Raw genomic sequence first — 22,735 nt, 5'->3', positions numbered from 1 at the left:
GAGTCTTTAGTATTTATTTAAAGCGATCAGGCCTCCACTTACATTTCAAGGACTGTATGAGTTGCATTGTTTCCACTGAATTTTCATTCTGGCTAAATATTGAGTACAGCTGAAAAAAAATTTGTTTTTATTTCTCTCTTTGTAGAGAGCAAATCCCCCAGGCTTAATGTCACACAATTAAATTCCTTTTCCTTTCTTAGTACTAAACTTATTCGCATGCACGTGCTTCCCATGGGAAAGGGGCCAGCACCTTACCTTTATTTTTTCCTTCTAAAATTCTCTTGAACAGTAGCTGTTTAGGCACCAAATGTGGGGGCCTCACTGCCATGTCCCACATGGATGATAAAGGGTTAACTACCAGAGGAGGATGTTGGCTATTTTCAATCTTTTACCCCAAAACTTATCTATTCAATAAACACACAAGAGCAAATACTCTTTTGAAGTGAGAGGGGGACACGATGGATCTGGCCATACCATCTCTGGCCTCTAACAACAAGCTGGAGTAACCCAACTTTCTTTTACTTATAGACAGACAGGTAAAGGGGGCAAGACTGGGAGGAGCTTCTTCTGTGATGGACAGGATAGGGTGGAGTTAGGAGAGCCATTCTCTCAGGAAAACTAAACAGGGAACCATCTGATTCTGCAAGATAAGAATGGCTTCCCACACCTAGCCCCTTTTATTTTTTAATTTTGAGACAGAGACTTGCTAACTTGTCCAGGCTGGCTTCAAACTTGTAATCTTCCAGCCTCAGTCTTCCTGACTTGCTGGGATTACAGGCATGTGTTACTACATCCATCCTCTAGTTGCACTTTTATAATTTTTAAAAATGTGTCAATCCCCTAAAGCAAGGTAGCGTGAATAAGCTATAGCAAGTCTTTTTTATAAAGTTTATGCACAACATAATACACTTAGTTTAAATAATTATTCCAATTTTATTTAGAGCTTAGTTTATTTCTTACTAAACACAATTTTATTTTTTGAGGGTTTTATTATCAGTTCTTGTTTTAGTTTATCCTTTTCATTGGAAAAGTCCTAAGTATTTTCTTTGCACTCTTTCCGCCATGTCTTTGTGATTAAAGAAATCTGTATTCAGAGACAATTCCAAAAGTCCTTACTTGCAGGAAGCAGAAGCTTGTGTTCTTTAAGGACAAAGAGCCAACATCATTTACTGCTCACCTTCTATTTGCAAAGGCTTCTCCTGACATCAAGAAGACAATTCAGTCTATACAAAGTGACAAAACAAACGTACATGAGATGTCTTAAAACCAATTACAACAATCATGTCAGCAAAAGCAAATGTCTCTATGAACTGTGTCTATAGGAGTTAAGGGCACATAGGGAGGGAGGATGGGTTAGCTGCAGTTAATTGGGATTGAATTCCTGAAGGTGCATTTTGAACCAGGTATTAAGGGAGGAGTTCAACAAATTTATAAAGAGAAGTAGAACAAAGTGGGAGCAAATAGGAAAGCAAAGTGCATTCAAAGTTTGCAAATCAATTGCTGCATTCGTAATTATTCGTAATTATTTTCAAAAACTTCTTGTCAGAATTATTATCCCAGGAAAGGGCATTCTGACATTAGCTGTATATTGACGTAACACTGCATACTTACTGCAAAATTTCATAAACTTAGAAAAGACTTAAAAATCTATTACTCACACAAAACTGGGAATATTTTGGTTGTATGAATAACCTGTACTAAGAAAAATCAATCATCTGCTTTTACTAACATATGTGAACTATTTATGCTAGACAGCAAATAATTACTTAGACAACCCTAGGAACACATTCATTTAGCCAATGGACCTTTATGGCTCTATATGATATGAAGATTTAAAATTCATGGTGAAAGTGTATCACTAAAAATTTTTTTAACATGCATAGTTTACTTCTTGGATTCTGATAGTTTTTACAGAGATATTGGTAGTTGGTGAATAAAAAGCTCTTAGAGCATTGTGGAAAGTAGTTCATGAGAAGAAGGACATAGAAAAGAGATTACAACCTATATGACAGAAGAAATCTGGGTACAGGATACTGGAGTGCTTTATGACCTGTGGGGGTAAAGTACTTACCTCTGGGATCTAACCACCTGAGCTTGAATCCTGGCTTTGCCATTTCCTAGCTATGTGACTTGGGGGAAACCACCTGATCTTTCTGTGCCTTGGTTTCCACAAGGATGAACCGAAACTAATAATAGTACCTACTTTGCAGCATTAGTATAAGAATTAATTGAAGGGTGCAGAACAGTCAGCACTGTGCCTGTCAAACCATAAGCCTTCATTCCTACAAAGAAGGAGAGCTTTAAGGTGTAAACTGCTGCTGTGGTAAGAGAATTGAGGTTCAGGTTCCTTGAATTTCTAAGAAAGGCATGGGTTTTACTCAGTCTATCACATCTGAAGTCATCAATAGGTTCATATTCGTCAACAAATTTTAACTGCCAGCTGCTATCTACACTAAGGGAACCCTCATACTTGAAAAAATTGTTTTCTTAAAAAAATCACTAATGCCAAGAATGAGTGATACCTGGCTTATTTGCAGATAGAAGCAGACTTGAAGCTTGAGTTATGACAGATAAAAAAGATAACACACAGTGGCGTTTAAGAGGTGTTACAGTGTTTAAGAGGGGCTACAGCTTTTATGACCACAATATTATAGTTAACTTGTTAACTGCCTATCTCTACTACCTTGTTCAAGGGAAAGTCCTAAAAGCCATCTTTTACATCAAGTAAGCCAACATTCATAGTCACTAATAACCAAACAGGAGTAATTCCTGACCCATGGAAACTGTTGCAAAAAAATGGCCAGAAACTCTAATGACAAACTGTGACGGGCCCCGCCCATCGGCCATTAAGTCTGAGAGCTAAGATGGCGCTGAGCGGAAGTTCCTCGGAGCAACTTTCAGGAGGTCTGACAGCGGGAGCATGAGATGCACGGGAACACCGCATGCCACGGGGCAACTGCCAATGGACTGGCTGAGTCCATGTGATGTGCACGTGGACAGGCTGCTGATTGGCTGATGGGCTCTATAAGGGAATGGTTTCTGGGGTAGGGGAAGGAAGAAGATCTACGGGAACTCTGTAGGAACCTGGGGTAATAAAACTGCTTGAGGAAGATCGTGTAAGAGTCGTCATTGCGAGCGACAACAAACAACTCTCCTTTTAGGAATGTGAACTGGATAATACTGTGAAAACATGGCAATGGACAAAGAGAACCTTGAGAACTGAGATTGAAAAGATCAAGCAAGAAATACCATGCAGTAAGACTAGAGTCATGAAGAAATTATGGTCAAGAGAAAATTGTGAAGAAAAAACATGAATAAGCAGAAAATGAGATACAGAGAAAAGCTATGCCAAAGTAGAATATTAGAAAGTCAGTTTTCAGGAAAAGAGAAAGTACATCTGCTGACAAATCACCTGTCATGAAGTTCAGGTCTCTGAAGTTGCCTTGGATTCTCAATAGTCTACTTGTTTCAATTTCTATGTAGTTCAACTCAACTACTGCCTTTGTTCCTCTAGCAGCTCAACACCACTGTATTTTCCTCTTTTTTTCAAGTGTGTTGGTATATATATATATATATATTTTTTTTAATTTGTTCTAATTAATTACACAGCACCCTAGAATGCATTTTGACACATCGTACACAAATGGAACACAACTTCTTCTGTGGTTAAACAGGGTACACAGTCACATCAGTAGTGTAATTATACATGTTTATAGGGTAATAATGTCTGTCTCATTCTGCTGTCTTTCCCATCCCTACAATCTCTCCCTTCCCCTCGCTCCCCTCTGTACAATCCAAAATTCCTTCATCTGCCCCTCCCCCTTATGGATTAGCATTCACTTATCAGAAAAAACATGTGGCCTTTGGTTTTTTGGGTTTGGCTTATTTTGATTAGCATGGTATTCTCCAGTTTCATCCATTTACCTTCAAATGCCATAATTTCATTCTTCTAGGCTGGGTAATATTCCATTTATCTGTTGAAGGGCATCAAGGTTCCATAGTTTAGCTATTGTGAACTAAGCTGCTATAAATATTGATGTGGCTATACTGTAGTACACTGATTTTAAGTTTTTTGGGTATAAACCAAGGAGTGGGATGCCTGGATCAAATGGTGGTTACATCCCAAGTTTTCTGAGTATCCCCATACTGCTTTACAGAGTGGTTGTACCAATTTGCAGTCCCACCAGCAATGTAGGAATGTATCTTTTCATCTTTTCCCCCACATCCTTGCCAACACATATTGTTGCTTGTATTCTTGATAACTGCCATTCTGACCGGAGTAAGACGAAATCTTAGAGTAGCTTTGATTTGCATTTATCTAATTGCTAGAGATGATGAAAATTTTTTTGTGTTGATTGATTATATTTATTTTTCTGTGAAGTGTCTGTTCAATGCCTTTGCACATTTATTGTGGGTTTTTTTTTAGTGTTAACTTTTTAAAGTTCTTTATGTATCCTGGAGACTATTGCTCTTTTGTGTGTGTGGTAAAGATTTTCTCCCATTCTGTAGGCTCTCTCTTCACATTATTGATTGTTTCCTTTGCTTTTTAGTTTGAATCCATCCCATTTAATTGATTCTTGATTTTTTTACTTCTTTACTAAACACAATTTTAAAATATTCATTTTTCCAAATATTGTGGTTTTAACAGGCTAAAATTTTTTCTAGTTCCTATTTCAGTTCTTACTTTCCCTGCTTTGCACCAATATTTTGAATTTTTCCAAAAGATTTGACTTTCAATTATTAATGTAGCTTAATTCAAAGCAATGCCCTGAAAATGTCTAGCTGGGCTCTTCAGAATGCATAAAGATTTAGACTTGTTCCTAATGTTTTGATTATATTTTAATAAAGTACATGTGCAAGTATCCACATTGCAGTGAGAATTTGTAATAGATCATAAAAATCTCAAAGAAGCAGGCATCAAGTACACTATACATGTAGCACATTATTTCCTATTCAACTCACTGCCTCTCTAACCTCATTTCTTTGACCCTCCTTGTTTACTCAGACCCAGTTATGGTGATCCTTCCAGGTGAGCTAGGCTTGCTTCTACTTCAGAGCCTTTGTGCATGTCATCCACTCTGCTTCAAGTATTTTCCCTCTTGAATTCCACATGCATTGCTCTTCATACATTTTGACTTTCCCTCAAATCTGACCTTCTCACTGAGGTCTTTCCTGACCAAACTATTCAAAATTGAGTTCAATTCCACTGTTCATCTGGTTTCTCTCCATAGCACATACAGTATATTTTACTTTTTACTTATTGTCTGTTTTTTTTCCCCACTGGAATTTAAGCATCATGATGACAAGAGGGTTTTTCTCTTCTCCTTTTTTGCCTTTTTTTTTTTTTTCTATTTAGCAGTAGTGCCCAGAGCAGCGACTGTTACAGAACGAACACGCCTTAAACTCTTGTTGAATGAATAAGTGAATGAGTAAATGAGGCAAAGGTTCTGGGGAACAAAGCAAGATAGGAAAAGCTGCACCATCTTGCCTCAAATAGTACCCACATCTTCCCTTTTCATTCTCTATTCTTCAGATTTGTTTATGTGTGAACTGAACAATTACAAACTTGGATATGACCCAAATGGCCATGATATATATGTATATATTAATGTATACATAGAAATATATATTATTTTTTTCTGACTCAGGTATTTAGGAACCACGCTGTACAACAACCAAAAAAACCCATGTTAATAGCAATTGGAAAAAGCAACAACAAAACCTTCCCTACTGGCCCTCTTTCTGGGTGTTAATGGGTTTGATCCACGTTTGGGACTTTCGTGTTTAGACAACCTTTACAGGTGAAGGAATTTCTCCAAGATTCTACATACCTAACAGGATGCCATGTTTCAGTGCAATGTAATCTTTATGGAGCGGTGATTCTCCTTATGGGGCAGCAGGGGGTGTGGGTGGGAGATTTTGCCTCCCCCAGGACACTGGAGACTTTTTAAGTTGTTGTAACTGAGAGTGTAGTATGCTACTGGCATTTATTAGGCAGAAGCCAGGGATACTCAAATTCCTACAATAAGGTTATATTTTTAACAAGTAAAATTACAGGTACTAATAGGGTCTTCAGAGGAAATACAGGGACTCCCAGTTTTCTGAAATTCAAACTTAACTCTTGTATCTGGCGATCCTAACTATAATGCACAGGCCAGCTCCTACAACAAAGGACAATCCAGGTAAAAATGTTAGAGTGTGCATCAGCGGTTTTCAAACTCTATTTGCATCACAGTCACCTCCCGGGTTTGTAAGGCATATTTATTGGGCCCTCCCGCAGTTTCTGATTCCGTGGATCTGGGTTGAGTCCCATGATTTGCATTTCTAATTGATTTCCCAGGTTTTATTCTTTTAAGTTCGAGGCCACAAGTGAGAACTACTGCCTTAGAGAGAAAGAGGTCATCGAGACCTCGGGAATAGAAGCTGGGTGAGAAGTGGGTAGACCAGTGCGGTGAAAGCTGCCTGTCGGGATAGCCCTCCGGGGGAGTACTGCGATCCAAGGCTTCTAGGTTTCGGAGGCACTTCCAGGTTCTCTCTAGGCTCCTCGGAGGTCCTGCCATCTCTATGATTACTCGGGCGCGGGGCGTGGCCTGTCCGGGGGCGTGGCGTAGAAGGCGGGCTGAGGCTCCCAAGCAGTCTCGTGCCGGACGTTGCGCGGCCGCGACACCCAGTGCCAACGCTGGCTTAGAGGTGTTGCTTTGCCTTCCCTGGGGCATCCAGTGCAGTCAGGCGAGGCTCTGGTCTGGCCAGCCCAGGTAGGCGTTACCCTGCTTGCACTGCGGGCATGGCACAGGTTTTAATGCGGGAGCGGCGGGCCCTGATGTTGCATTTTCTCAACAGTGCAGTCAGCCTCTCTGCTGAGTGCGGACAGCCGTGGGTAGGGACCCGGACAGGAACAATAGGCCTCCAAGCGGTGAGTTCCGAGGACCGCAAGGGGGCGCTACGGTTGCAAGCCTGGGGGCGGGGTCGGCTGAGATGGCTGAGGTAGCTGAGGTTGCAGTGTAGCGGGGTGGGTGTGACTGAAGCGGAACCAGACTAAGGTGGGATGGAGTGTGTGCGGGGCCAGGGCAGGCCTGGTTCGCAGGATGGAGCGTAGGCGGGGCTCTACGGAAGAGGGTTGCTTTATATGCGGGGTGGACGGGTCTGGGGCAGGCTAAGGGGTTTGGGAGAGTGTGGGGCTGGCAGCTCAGCGCGCTGACGTGCAGGGGCGGGGCGTTTTGGGATTGATTGTGTCTGCTTTTCTCTGGGATCGCTGAGATTTCAGAGGGTGTTTGTTTTTTCTTCTTTCTATTTATCTTTTGAAACTGAAATAGGGAGAAAAGAGAGGTGCCTATGTCTCACTCACAAAGCCCTCTCCGGAGCTGTTTTGCACCTGGCTTAGCTTTGAGTCATTTACATTTATAAACTATTTTTAAAAAAAACTTTCCTTCTTGAAATATTTTCAGAATTTGAAAAAGTTGCAAAAATAGTACAAAAGAATTCCCATATATAGTTAGCCCAGATCTCCCACTTTTGAGCATCTTTTTAACAGAACAATCAGAAGAACCACTTCCTATGACATCCAAGACAGGATTTAGTTGCATTTATCTTGTCTTCTGGGAGAAATTAACATTTTCAGTAGCAGAGCTCACTCCACTTCTCCCCAAGACCCTTCAGAGTGGTTCTTGCAGTTCCAGGTTTAAAATCAAAGTGCTTTTTTTCTTTGCTGGTTGCCCAGTTCAGTTGCAAACATCCATTTGGGTCTCTGGGGCAGTTTTAGCACAGGTGACCACCCTTTGCTGCACTATCTAGTCTCTGCCTGTGGCTGCTCAAGTTCTCCTTCTACCCTTTACAGGCTCTTCCATTCCTCTTTCCCTCCCCTCAGGTATTTTTAAGACTTCTTCCTTGATGATCATTTCTTTCAGTCTGGGCCTCTTCCCCTGGTAACTTCTTATGATTTTGATCTTTCCAGAAATCCTCAGAAAATGCACTATTTTATGACTCCAAGCAAGTCTGTTTCTTGGTCCCAGACCCACAGAGTTTGTGGTCTGCTTGATGCTATTCTGGGTTATGCCCCAAATATTTCTGTCTCAATATGTGCCAAGTGCAGCATGTGCTTACCTCACCTGGTTGCCCTCTTGAGCTCCCAGCCCCCATGAATGACTGTGTTCAAGCCTATAGACCTGAGGTCCAGTAGGTGACTCTGTTCTGCCTGTCTCCCTTGCCTCTCAAACAGTAATCTAGATTAGTTGCTATTACCTTTTAAATCCCACTTGGGCAGGTTCTTTTCTTCCTGTAAGCACCACAATCTTGCAGTACCTTTTTATCCTTGTCCCTGTACCTGCTTTGATATCTTTGCTCAGTTGTCTACACTTCATTTAGAATAAGCTTATTAAAAATGCAAATCTGATGGTTTTATATTCTGCCTGTAATTTTCTTAAAAAAGGCCTTCAAGTCCTTATAGGATGGGTTAAGCCTTTTTTTAGATCCTTTCACTTGGATTCCCTACTCTGGTCACACTGGCATTTCTTCCCCTTCATATTCTGTTCCCTTTGGCTGGGATCCTGTTTCCTGCCTACTCAGGGAATTCTTGCTCTTTTTGTAGCTGTCCAGCCAGTCATCCTTTACCCAGGAAAGTATTCTTTCATTTCCCTAACTAGTTACTGTTTCTGTTTTATGGATCCTAATCTCTCCCACCCCTCCTGGGTAACCCTGCCATAGCTGCAGGTTTAGTTTTATACATATGTGCCTGGTACCTAGTAGATACTTTATGTATTTGAATGAGGAAGTGGTAGGGTACGGTGCATAATATGCTTGCCTAATAGCTTCTATCTGGACATTATTCCATTTTGGATCTTGATTAACCTGTGGAGACACTATCCTTTGTCAGTTCTGTCAGGTAGGGCAAGATTGAAGGGCTTCACATGAGGAGATAGGGGGCTAGGGAGTAATTCAAGGACCACTAAAAGGGAGAATGAGGAAGCTTGGTCTGAGGACCACAGAAAGGGAGATTGAGTTTCCTGCCTTAGGTGTCTCTCCCATCTGGTTCAGTCCACTGTATTAGACTCTCCACTGATAGACATTTCTTGTGCATGGTTTCAGGGAATCTTTAAGAAGTATGCTTTGGTTAGGGTCAAATCATGTATGAGTAGCTTCTGGTTCTTTCCTAAATAGCTATCTCAAAGCCAGAAAGTGAAGATGAATATGAAGACCTACTGCAGGATGCTGCTTGGGTTCCCCGGAGTGTGACTGTAGTTTGTTTAAACACCTATTTTTTAAGTGCCTACTGCATGCCAGAAGCCGTATTGACTTCTGAGGATCCAAAGATGGGCTTAATTCTCAGATGGGTCATTTTATTCTCATAAAAACTGTGATAGAAGAATCCTTTACTGAAAGCTTGATGGATGGAGAAAGGTATTGCAGGATCATCTAAGCTGAGGCCATGGCTGTGAGTGTCCTTGATCTTATTTTGAAGCCTGATTTGATTGTGACCTGGGAAAATTGGAACCATCAGTATAGATGTTAGTAAGTGAATGCGGCCAGCCTAGGGCATGGCAGAGGAAAAGGTGATGAGCTGCTGAGAGGTCGGGCAAGTGAAATGGTAACACAGGTCATGTTTCCTGCCCCAAACCTGTCTGAACCTGGGGAAAAGGTTGGAATGTTTGACTTTTATCAGATTCATATCAAAGTACTTCTTAATTTTGCAGAGTATTTCTGTAGCAAAATGTGTGGATATCTATAATTGGTTACAGAAATAGAGATTATAAAGAACCTCAGATCAATTCAGATTTTGTTGCTGCTGTTTGTTGCAAACTTTTGAAAAAAATGTTCAGTTTTTAGAATTTTTGACTATTCTAATGGCAAGGGGTATTATGGATCGGAACCCTTTGCTAACACTTGTGTAGCCAGGTCTTTTGTGTGAACTTCATACACATTGACTCACATTTTCACAGGGCAATGGCAGTGTGATCACACTTCACAGGTGAGGAAATAAGGGCACAGAGAAGGTAAATGACTTGGCAAAGTTGCACAGCTTTATTTCCGGTGGTTCCATGTTGGGGGCTGTGCCATGTTGGCGGCGCCAGGATGGCGCCTGATCACATCGGCAGCGAGGTTAATTGACATAAGCACACTCAGGTGATTTTCTCGTCCACGCACACAATGTATGCACACGTGTTCTTGAGCACTAATTGCCTGCTCCAGCGTCTTGCCTAATCTTTGCGTAAGAGGCGTGGCCCTGCTCTCCGAGTCCTGGAGGTGATATAAGCGTAGGCGGAGCGAGACAGAGATATAGCAGCCATTAGAAGCAGCCAGAGGAAAAGACACGCGGTACAGCAGTAGCCAGAGAAGAAGACACGCCACAGCAGCCATTAGAAGCAGCCAGAGGGAATAGGGGCAAGCAGCGGAAGGCAGATTGCGGAACGGAGAACTGAGACGCATTACTAGGGCACCTTAGGTAGACACACCCTTAGTTCACAGGATGCAGGACTTTAAGGCGTGGCAGGCCTCTCTCCTAAGCTCTAAGAAAAGCCTGTCTTTCTTTCAAAGTTTCTCTCTTAAGCAAAGTTTCTTTCTCTCTGATAAGCAGGGTCTCTCTCCTCTCAAAGCAAGTAACAAGCAAGAAACAAAGTCTCTCTCTCTCCTCTCAAAGCAAGTAACAAGCAAGAAACAAAGTCTGTCTCTCCTCTCAAAGCAAGTAAACCTCATTTCCTCTATCCTCTATGAACAAGCAAGAAAGCAGTGCACTAAAGAGAAAGATAGAAGTGCTTCAGATTCCACTCCACCACCCATAAGACCTGTGCAAGTTGTTGCTGCAGGTGGTGACAAATATCCATGGATTTTGGAACCGCAAAGAGCCAGCGACAGTTCCATATTCCACGTTCTTACCAGGCTACAGTCTTGGGAGTGGACAGGGTGGGGGAATTTGAAAGGACTTTCTCACACACATGGCATTTGCCTGCAGCCAGCCAGCATTTGGTGCCAATGAAAGTGAGAACAGAAGAGCTCTATAGACATTGTAGTCACATACCCAGATTCACTGAGGGCCTGTGGGGACCATGCCTATGATTTCTAGAACTTAAGGTCTAGTTAGATAATGAGGTTTTTTCATAAGCCATAGAGGAATTTAAGTGTGATCAGGTGGGCCAGAGGTAGTAGTCAGGGGCATTGTGTGAAGCCAGGATGTGACTGGTTGGCCTTTGAGAAAGTTTGGGTAAATAAGTTCAGAAGGCTTCTATAAGGACATTCTTTATAAAGGATACAGATGACTGTTCATTTCTTTTTTCCCTTCTAGCTATGCAAGATGTATGTGCTCTGGAATACCACAGATGAACATCTGCCTGCCAGTCCTTCATCACTACAGAGCAACTCTCTTCCTATGGGGCACTGAGAGGCTTAGCCAGATAGTATCTGTTTCTTTGCCAGTGTCCCTGTGCCTGTATGTGTTTTTGTATGTGAGTGGTACATACCAATGCATGAAACATGAACAATGTAAAGATTAATGAAGCAAGGTCTGAATATCCTACTCAGTTTAAGATGTAGAACCTTATCAAAATTTTAGATACCTCCATGTGTCTGCCATAGTTGCATCTTTTCAGAGGTAACCACTGTCCTGAAGTTCCTCTCAGTCATTTCCTTGATTATCTTGATAGTTTTTTTTTTTTTTTTTTTTTTTTAGTTTTGCTTAACTTTTTTTGTGTTTATAAAATGAAGCTGTGCAGGTATTCTTATTTGTTTTTTGCACAGCATGTTTTTGAGATTCATTAGTAGAATATATAGTTGAAGGTCTTTATTCCCTTTCTCTGTTGTATTCCATTGCATCTATTCTATTGGTAGCCATTAATAGTTTCTGTTACTATAAAAACAGGGCTGCAGAGGGCATTCGTGTCTGGAATCCTAGTGCACATGCCCAGTAGTTCTTTAAGGCAGCAGTTCTCAAAAGGTAGGGGGAAGAGATGGAAAGTGAGAGGAAGAGACACTTTTGGTTGTTGCACCTGAAAGGTGAGGTGCTACTGGCATCTAGTGGGTAAAAGCCAGACATGCTGCTAAATATCCTAAAAAGCACAGAATAGCTTCCCAACCTCCTACAGTCTCCACTCTCCCCTGAAAGAATTGTCCAGCTTTTAGTGCTGTTGCTGAGGTTGAGAACCACCACTTCAGGGTAAATGCTTGAGATGGATTACTGAGTGAGTGGGTTTGTGAATGTTCTACTTTAGAAGATACTGCTGCTATACTGTTGACACTCTGCAGTGGTGCCTCTTGAATTATTTGTTGTCTGCTTCAGCACTTGATAATGCTTGCCTTTAAATTTTTGCCAGTTTTATATATGTGAAATGATATCTTATTGTGGTTTCAATTTTCATTTCCTGAATAGTAATGACATTAAACATATTTTCATATTTATTTTTCCTTTGAGAAGTAGCTCCTGATCTCCTTTTATCCATTTCCTTTTTGAGAATTGCTATGTTAATTAATTATATGATAGGTTTCATTGTGGTATATTTCTACATACATGAAGACATAATTTCATCAATTTCACTCCCTAGTACCTCCCTCTCCCTTCTGGTTCCCTCCTGATGATCCTCTTCCTCTACCCTCAGAGTCTCCCTTCTACTTTCATAGTGCCCCTCCCTTTTTTCTCCTCTAGCTTCCACATATGAGAGAAAATACATGATACTTTTCTCTCAGAGTCTAACTTATTTTGCCCAAAATTATGGTCTTCATGTCCATTCATTTTCATGCAAATGACATGATTTTATTCTTTATGGTCAATAAAATCCATTTGTGTGTTCATGCATGTGTATATTTATATATATGTATGTGTGTGTGTGTGTGTGTATGTGTACATGTGTGTACTTTATCCATTCATCTGTGGTGAATTATGTTGTGATAAACGTATGCATGTATTTCTAAAATATGCTGACTTTAATTCTTTTGAATAAGTACCAAGGAGTGATATAGACTTTTTTTGAGAAGGTGTTAAGTTCATTTGCTTGTTTATTGATTGGATTATTTGTTTTTTAAATGTTGATTTTTTTTTTTGAGTTCTTTATTATAGAGAGATTTTTATTTTCTGCCATTTGATTTATTTCTAATGCTTAATTCAGACTCGATTCTTCTTTGTTTGTCTGCTCCTCTAGTGCTAGGGAGGAGTGTATTAGTCAGCTTTTTTTGTTGCTTTTTTTGTTGCCGTGAAGAAAATACCTGAGAAGAACAATGTAGGGGAGTAAAAGTTTATTCGACTTATGGTTTCCCATGCTTAATCCATGGTTAGCTAACTCCAAAGCTCTGTGCCTGAGGTGAGGCATGACTGAGAAAAGCAGCTTAGGCCATGGCAACCAGGAAGGAGCAGGGACCGGTCGGGTGGTGGTGGGGAGAGTGAAGGGGGATGGAGGGGATTCCACTCACCAGGGACAAAATATAAAACCCCAAGTCACACACCCACTGACCTATTCCCACCAGCCATACCCTACCTGCCTACAGTTACTACCAGGTCAATCCATATCAGTGGGTTAATCTGTTGATTAGGTTAAGACACTCATAACCCAATCATTTCACCTCTGAGATTCTTGCATTGTCTAACACACAAGTTTTTGGGGGATGCCTCGTATCTAAAGTGAAACAAGGAGGTTGGTCAAGGAAGAGTATTTTTCAGAGGTTTTTGACAAAGGTTATTACTTGCTAAAAATGTCTTCTAATGTTTTTGTTCCAAAATATTTAAAATATACAGAAAATATAGAGGAAAATGTACCATTTATGTCTCCACCAAACTTAACAGATGTTAACACATTTTGCCATATTTGATTCATTCATGTTTTTTTAAATGGAATATTGACCCCACACTCATCTTCCCCACTCCTGTTTCCCTCCCTCCTCTGTGGTTACTCTTCTGTGAAAGCTAGTATGTATCTTTCTAGTCCTGACTTTTTACTCCTCTTACAGGGTGTCATAAACAACCCAAGGAATTGTGCTTATTTATAGTTATGTAAATGTTATTCAACACTTTTTCTCAGTACCTTTGTTTTATTCAGTGTTGTTTTAGAGATCTGCATTCTGGGTAGTAAATTCTTAACTTCAATATTCTCATATAAGTTATATCAATTTCCTGATGGTAATTTTTTAGGTTTTTCAACAGCACTTTAGAAGACTTCCTCATGGGTGTTCTTGTGAACATTTCTCTGGGGTTTGTAGCCAGAAGTGGGAAAGCTGGTTGATGGGCTTGCTCATATTTAGCTTACTGGATTTCCAGATTGCTCACAGCTCTTGGCATATGTGCATTTCCATCAGTTTAATAGGAATTTAATTTGTATTTTCCTGATTTTTCTTCAAATGTTCATTGACATCATTTAGGTTCCCATTTGTGTGACTTCCCCTCTCACATCTTTTACATATTTTTTTTTCTATTGGGTTGCTTGTCCTTTTTTCATTGTTTTGCAGAACTTTTTTTTTTAATATTCTGGTTCTTTTTTGGCTATGTGCATTGTGAATATCTTCAACCAGTTTCTGGCTTTCATTGTAAGATGTTGTTATAGTTTGAATATGAGGTGTTTCCTCAAAAAGCATTGTGAGACAATGCAAGAAAGTTTAGAGACAAAATGACTGAGTTATGAGAGCCTTAACCCAATTATCAGATTAATCCCCTGATAGGAATTAACTGAGTGGTAGGCAGGTAGGGTGTGGCTGGAGGAGGTGGGTTAATGGGGTGTGCTCTTAGGGTTTCTATTTTGTCTGTGAGGGGAATTCTCTTTCTACTTCCTAGTGTGAATGTCTTGAGCTCTTTCCCTTTACCACACTCTCCCACCATGATGTTCAGCCTCACCTTGAGCCCCAAGAAATGGAGTTGGTTATGAACTGAGACCTCTGAAACTGAGCCCCCAAATAAAATTTTCCTCTAATTGTTCTTGTCATCTCTTTTAGTCATAGCAGCAAAAAGCCAACTAAAACAGATGTTATATTATCTCTTGCTTTTACCACACATTACCCCACAACTTATAAGCTTAAAACAATAAACATTTTTTATTTCACAGTTCCAGTGGGTCAGGAATATAGATGTGGCTTATCTGAATTTCTGTAGCTCAATATCTCTTATGAGGTTGTGTTCAAGCTGTCAGCTGAGGCTGTGGTCTCATTCAAAATCTCAACTGTGGTAGTATTTCTTAGGATTCTATTCTTTATGGGGTGTAGATTCTGCTCTTTATTGGACTGAGGGCCTTGGTTCCCTCTGGCCAAAGGCTAGGAACTGAACCCATGGACCCTAAGACAACTTAGAACATAGTAGCTGGCTTCCCTCAAAGTGAAAAAAAAAGAGTGAGAAGCAGAGATAGATAGAAGCCCCAGTGTCTTTGTAGCCTAATCTCAGAAGAGATTTCTCATCACTTTGACCATATTCTGTTAGGAGTAGGTCACAAGAAAGAAAAAAAAAAAAAAGTAGGTCTCCCCAGTTTGCTCAGGGGAGAGGAATACACAAGGGTATGAATATCAGGAGGGTAGAGATCTCTGGTAGCCATCTCAGAGGCTGCCTGTTAGGTACATTGGAAGTTTGATGATGTGTAAACGATATATCTTTCTTTAAATTTTTTTTTTTTTTCAGGAAAACTTTGTCTATTCTGTCATTATTTCTTTAAAAATTTTGCTCTTTCACAATTAGTTTTTAGTATATTTAGAATTTCACTGTCTAATGCAGTAGCCCCATGACTATTTAAATTAGAATTCAATTTATATAAAATTAAAAACTCAGTTTCTCAGTCATACCAGCTATATTTCAAGTGTGGGGGATGTGGATCATGGCTGCCATATTGGATAGTTCTGACAGAGATCATTTCCAGCATCACAGAAGGTTCTCTTGGAGCACTGATCTAGAAAATTGTTAGCCAGGGTCAATTTGGCACCCCCCTGTCACTTGGGAGAAATGTGTGGAAAAAAAACTTTGATTTCCTCAGCTTACTGAAATGGGGTATTTTATTGGCATATAGAGGGTAGAAGCCAGAGATGATATTAAGTATCCTATAATGCACAGGACTGACTCCACCCAAAAACTTATAACTAACCCCAAATATCAGCAGTTCTGACAGTAAGCCACCCTCCTTTAGAATGTTTTTATGTGAAATGTGGACATTTATTCCTTTTCTTTCTAACTAACTTTGTCAACCAGACACATTTCCTGTGTATGTACAGCCCATTTCCTTATGATTGGCGGTGAACCTTAAGTAGGAGGTGTTTTTCCCTGAAATGATAGAAAAGATCCTGTTGCTTTGCTATTAAGATGTGATTTAAAAAAACTGACCTTCATTGTCTTACAGATTCTTAGACTCTGAATAAAGATAGCCTCATCTTCCCAGTTCATCATGGCTTCACCCTCAAGGTAGGAGTTCTGTCGAATGACATGCTTTTGAAAGTATTTACTCCTCTGTTTTGAAAGGCCAAGTCAGTGACATTTTTAGCCCTTCACTAAATAGTTGGTGTTTAGAAAGCATGAGGTAGGAGGGGAGAGAAGAAGGACAGAGAAGACGACATAGACAAGGAAGTATATATGGTACAAAGTGGGCATGTGGCACCTGTGCATACATTTGACATAAAACATAACTTTACTTTCCTCATCTTTCAAGGTAAAGACACCAAATGGTTGCTGCTGGGCTGCCTTAGTTTCTGCCAGCTTTCCCATGGCCAGAGGGAAGAGTCATGTACAGAAGGTGTTTGAGGATTTGGGGGTGAGCAGGAGCTCAGGTACTCAGTGAGACTGGTATAGGCCCTGCCCTGGCAGGCCTGGATCTGCCCCTGTGAAGTGGGTGAAGCTGGGGTAGGGAAGCATAAAGATAGCTGCTTCCCTCAAAACTTGTCTCAGTCCGAGGTTCACGGAAAAAGCTTTTGGTTTTCTCTTCCTTCAGGCTGGTCTGTCTTTCTGACCCACACAAAGCTCAGATGGGTGAAAAACTTACTTCTCTGAAGGTCAGCTTAGAGGTGATAGGATCACCATCTGGGAAGAGATATTGGAGTGAATCTCTAATGCAACTTGGACTCCAGAGTTCATGGGCAGGTCTACATGGAAATAGGCTCCATGGTAAATCCTGCATCTTTTCTCTGGGGTGGAAAGTCCTCAGTGTGGGAACTAGAGAAAGACAGGGCAGCAACCAGAGCTCCCTCCCACCAAGTACATTCTTACAGTTGATGCTTTTACAACCTCCATGTGACTCCTTGCTGTCCTGCTTCATCCCCCTGTGGTAGCTGAATACCCGAAGTCCTGGCATGGGCCTTGGGGCCTGGTTCCCACTGCTTCTGGTCTGTTTTTCCATCCTGACTATATCTTTAGCCTCAGGGCCTTGTGCCTATGGTTTTTTCTTTTTTCCTGAGACATCCTGTCTCTAGCTATATGCTGGGGTAACTAACTCCCTCACTTGTTCAGTTCAGGTCTCTTGCCTTGGGAGCCTTCCTTTTCTATCCTATTTAAAATAGCACCCCTGTCCTTTATCCAAGGATGGCATTTATCTCTACCTGTGTAGTTACTTGTTATCTGTCTTCTCCAGTTTGGAAATAGAGTTTCTGGGCAGTGCCATTAAATATAAGGCTCTCTTGCCATCCATTTGTTTCCTATGTCTAAAGGGTGAGAGTTTGAATGGCGTAGAGGTTTTCATGTTTTCCATATCTGTTTGGCTCCTGAATTGTAGTTAGCATGCAGTAAGATGGTCAGTGAGGGAGCCATCTAAAAATCTGAGTCTGTTCAATTCTTGAATTTGGCAAATGAAGTTCAAGTAGGGAGAGTGAGCATTTGGGAAGTGAGGGAATCTTCTGTTACATAAATCAGACATGGGGAAGAGATAAGTAGATCAAGCATGAGACCAGAGCTTCTTGGGGCCACTGAGTCCAAGTCCAAGGGGACAGCCTGGGTGTCACTCCAGCTAGACTTCCTATTTGCAGTTGACTTTTATCTAGGGTGAAGACAGTGGTACCTGGATTTATTAGTAGAGGGAATCCTTGGAGCATTTGTGAGGTAAAGCGATTACATAATGCCTCTTTAGAGTGCCTCTCATAATTAAAGTACTTCTGCATTTAAGAGTGTAATCTTTATTTGTCTGGAAAATTTATCTAGCTGGTGTTGTACCTGGTGGACCCAAATCTGTGAGGCTGTTCAATCTAAGGTGCATCCCAATGGACTTCTCTTTCCAGCTGAAGTTTCGCCTGTCCAGAGTGACCCCTCCCTGACTGTTTTCTGTCATTGCAGAGGTATCACTGCTAGAAGAGGTGCCTGCTCAAAGGTGAAGTCCACTAAGCTGCTTGAGGTTCTGAATGCATTGGAGGAGGAAGAGTCTGGCAGCAACAGGGAGGAGATTTTCATTGCACCCCCGGACAATGCTGCAGGGGACTTCACAGATGAGGATTCTGGGGATGAAGATGGCCGACGAGGTGCTCAACTGCCTGGCAGCATGCTCCATGCTTCAGTTGTGTCTGAGGACTCTGGCACTGGAGAGGATAATGATGACCTGGAGCTGCAACCAGCCAAGAAGAGGCAGAAGGCAGTAGTGGAACCTCAGCGTGTTTGGACCAAAAGAGATATTCGACCAGACTTTGGCAGTTGGACAGCATCAGATCCTCACATTGAAGATCTCAAAAGCCAGGAACTAAGTCCTGTAGGCCTCTTTGAATTGTTTTTCGATGAAGGAACAATTAATTTCATTGTTAACGAAACCAATCGTTATGCTTGGCAGAAAAGTGTCAACCTGGGTCTCACAGCCCAGGAATTGAAGTGTGTTTTGGGCATTTTGATTTTAAGTGGGTATATCTCCTACCCAAGGAGAAGGATGTTTTGGGAAACCTCTCCTGACTCACATCATCATCTTGTGGCTGATGCAATTAGAAGGGACAGATTTGAACTGATCTTCTCATACCTCCATTTTGCAAATAACAATGAACTTGATGAAAGTGATAGGTTTGCCAAGGTCAGGCCTCTTATTGTCAGAATGAACTGCAATTTCCAGAAGCATGCACCCTTGGAAGAGTTCTATAGCTTTGGTGAGTCCATGTGTGAATACTTTGGGCACCGGGGATCCAAGCAGCTGCACTCAGGGAAACCTGTGAGGCTTGGCTACAAAATCTGGTGCGGGACAACCAGCAGGGGCTACTTGGTGTGGTTTGAACCTTCACAAGGCACATTATTCACCAAACCAGACAAGGGCTTGGATTTAGGGGGAAGTATGGTAATAAAATTTGTGGATGCACTTCAGGAGCGTGGCTTTCTGCCATACCACATATTTTTTGACAAGGTGTTTACAAGTGTCAAATTGATGTCCATTTTGAGGAAGAAGGGGGTGAAGGCCACAGGAACTGTTCGTGAATACCGGATTGAGCGATGTCCCCTCAAAGATCCTAAAGAATTGAGAAAAATGAAGAGGGGTTCGTTTGATTACAAAGTTGATGAGAGTGAGGAGATCATTGTGTGCCGCTGGCATGATAGCAGCGTGGTCAATATCTGCTCCAATGCTGTGGGCATAGAGCCAGTGAGGCTGACTAGCCGTCACTCAGGAGCAGCCAAAACACGAACTCAGGTCCACCAGCCATCATTGGTGAAGCTATATCAGGAAAAGGTGGGAGGTGTTGGCAGGATGGACCAGAATATTGCCAAGTACAAGGTGAAGATCCGGGGCATGAAGTGGTACTCAAGCTTCATTGGCTATGTTATTGATGCTGCCCTCAACAATGCATGGCAGCTGCACAGGATCTGCTGCCAAGATGCACAAGTGGACCTCCTTGCCTTCCGGAGATACGTTGCCTGTGTGTATCTGGAGAGCAATGCTGATATGTCCTCACAAGGGAGGAGAAGCAGGCGGCTGGAAACTGAGAGCCGCTTTGATATGATTGGGCACTGGATCATCCACCAGGACAAGAGGACACGATGTGCCCTCTGCCACTCACAGACCAACACCCGGTGTGAGAAATGCCAGAAGGGCGTCCATGCCAAGTGTTTTAGGGAGTACCATATCCGATGACAGCAAAGTTGTGCTTGTTGTGGTTTATAATGCGGTCTCTACAGATAATTACATATAACAATTAGCACTTATGTTTTATTTGTTTAGGAATAAAGATCTGAATTTTCAATCATTTGGTTTTGTATTTTCTCCCTGTCCCCATTATTATTATTATCTTTTTTATTGTATGCTACTATGCCTACATGTAATATAAATTAATATTTATGTTAATAATCATAAATGTTTGCAAATCTGTATTTTATACCATTATTTATCTAAACCTATTCAAATAAAAATCCTGCTTTGGGGTATAGTTAAGTTCTGATAAGAATAATCAAAGAAGCTGGGTGCAGTGGTGCACTCCTGTAATCCCAGCAGCTCAGGAGGCTGAGGCAGGAGGATCAAGAGTTCAAAGTCAGCCTCAGCAAAAGCAAGGCACTAAGCAACTCAGTGAGACCCTGACTCTAAATAAAATACAAAATAGGACTGGGGATGTGGCTCAGTGGTCAAGTGCCCGAGTTCAATCCCTGGTACCTCCCCTCCCAGAAAAGGATAATCAAAGAAAAACTTAAATGGACAGTATAAAGTTTTATTATTGTATGCCATAATTTGTAATCTAAGATATAGGCCATAATGTGTTTCATTTTTTTCATATTTCAATAATTTTTATTGTTCCCTATCCATGGATTATTTGTAGCAGTCAGAATCACTGCACTTCGAGTGTTCAGCAAGACTTAAAAACCACTACTATTTAGGATCCCATTTAGAATAAGTTGTACTTCATGTACATATAATATTTCTTAATCATTTATTTCACATTAGTTCAAGACTGTCCAGGGATCGTTAATTCACCTTGCATTTATTTAGAGTGCTAGAGTTTTGGAGTTCATATTTTCTTGATAAAAATATTTTCCTAATATACATGTGTACTTATGGAATCTATTTTTATAACTAACAACATAGGAATCTACCCCCCAATTGGATGTTCAGCATAATTTGTTTTCAGGGCCATATATATTTTCCACTAATTTAAATTCCAACTTTATAAATTCCTGAGCTTAGGGTGAACATATTGAAGTAAGGAAACATTTTTATGTTAGAAAACTTGGTTTGTATTCCAGAAGAATATAAGAAATACATGTAAAAATAGAGCATATAAGTATGCTGAGAGAGCAAGTTGAATATCCTTTCTTTGGGAAAGAATATAGCAGTATAAATGAAAAGAGTACACATCAATAGAGTCAACCATATAACAGTGTAAAATTTACATTTGTTAATTAAAATGCAAAGAAACTGGGAAAATATGTTCCAAGTTACTACATTTGTAATAATATCCGCAGTGAGTAAAGACCTCATAAACACATAGATAGCAAGAGAAAAATGTGTAGTGTTGAATAAAAAGTGATGGAAATGAGAAATGAAAAATGAAGATAAATAAGAGACTGTGCTGGTGACAGTGAAATGCAAAGAAATGCAATTGCTCGATACTCCCCCCCCCATCAAATGCATTTGTTACAATTACTGATGGTGTGAATGTGGAAAGGTGGCAGCCTCATTCAGTACCTGAAGAGGTGTCAATCTGTATAACCTTTTGAAGACACTTTAATACAGTCTGCCCTAAAATCTTAAGAAGTTTTATAGTCATAGATTAAAGCAAATACTCAGTCTGTTGTGATATAAATAAATAGGGGAAAAGAATAGCTTCTCCACTAATCACCAGTTAATAAATGTAAGAGAAAAGTTGGAAATAAAATACACCACATAATTTGGCAAACACCACAGCAGATTGGCAGGCCAGAATATCAGTGGATGCTATGCTTTGTAGGAAAAGTACCTCCTCACAAGATACCCATCAGTTACAAATGCAAAAAGCAGTAACCTGCGTGGAGAAACAGGCGGACACCACCTAAATGAAAGCTTAAAGGTAATACCACCTGTATGAGACATTAACGTGTCTCCTCCATCTCTTGTCCTCCCCACAAGATGGTTGGCAGTGATATTTCTTCCTGGTAAGCACAACAGGAATTCCAAATCTGGAGTAAGCAGACAATCCCAGATAGAGGGACATTTCACAAAACAATTAGCTAATGACTTTGGAAAGTATCATGGCCATGAAAGACGATAAGAACTGTCGAGATTAGATGAGACCAAGGAAGTATGCCAAAATGTAATGTATGATACTAGCTCCAGATTCACCAAAAAGTTTTCAAAAATAGACATTAGTGGGAAGCCTGGTAAAACTTGAATGAAGTCTGTAGATGTGTTCATAGAATTTTATAAATATTGATTTCTTGGCTTTAATAATTGAACTGTGATCCTGCAAGCCAAAACTAATATTCCGCAGAAGGCTGAGTAGATAACCAGAAGCATCACAGCTGGCTATCAAGGCCAGATGATCTTCCTTGTGGACATGTTCTTAAAAGCAGACATAAAAGCCAACACTGTGAGAGATCACCAGCCATACAAATGGGGAAATTGTTGAACATATTGCCTGTCTTGTATACTGTAGTATCACAGGACTGTTGATTCTTTTAATCGCAAATGATATGAATGTTGTCCAGACTATTCTGTATGACCTTTCAACTATCTTTCTAGTAACTAATACATTAGACACAACTAAAAAACTTAGTATACATTGATGGCAGATTATGGAAGCCTGGACAAAATTGAAGCTCTTCAAAAAAAAAAAAAAAAAAAAAAAAAAAGAAAATAACTGTCTATAGGAATTTAAGCTTGCTAGACAATTATTTTTTAAATTGTGGCAAACAGAAGACTTTGCTAATACAATCATTTTAAGCATA

At 40.6% G+C, this 22,735-nt stretch overlaps 1 protein-coding gene across 7 annotated transcripts in view; it reads left to right on the top strand.

The window, feature by feature from the left end:
• Positions 1 to 20,458, top strand: part of PGBD2 (piggyBac transposable element derived 2) — a 68,881-nt gene extending 48,423 nt beyond the window's left edge. The window contains exons 1-5 of one of the 7 annotated variants that reach the window (XM_079144161.1): positions 6,622 to 6,755; positions 6,841 to 6,913; positions 11,273 to 11,416; positions 16,278 to 16,339; positions 18,212 to 20,458. In XM_079144161.1, the coding sequence (XP_079000287.1) occupies positions 16,323 to 16,339; positions 18,212 to 19,955 (1,761 nt within the window). In that variant the 5' untranslated portion in view covers positions 6,622 to 6,755; positions 6,841 to 6,913; positions 11,273 to 11,416; positions 16,278 to 16,322 and the 3' untranslated portion in view covers positions 19,956 to 20,458. Of the gene's footprint in view, positions 1 to 6,621; positions 6,756 to 6,840; positions 6,914 to 11,272; positions 12,165 to 16,277; positions 16,340 to 18,211 lie in introns of those variants that run through there. The other 6 variants (XM_079144162.1, XM_079144159.1, XM_079144163.1 and 3 more) reach the window with 6 other exon arrangements.
• The last annotated feature ends 2,277 nt before the right edge of the window (positions 20,459 to 22,735 follow it).

The sequence above is a fragment of the Sciurus vulgaris genome (assembly GCF_902686455.1).
Source record: "Sciurus vulgaris genome assembly, chromosome: 6".
NCBI classification, from domain to species: domain Eukaryota; kingdom Metazoa; phylum Chordata; class Mammalia; order Rodentia; family Sciuridae; genus Sciurus; species Sciurus vulgaris.
Note: the sequence above shows the minus strand (reverse complement) of the source record. Positions and strands in the feature narration are given on the sequence as shown.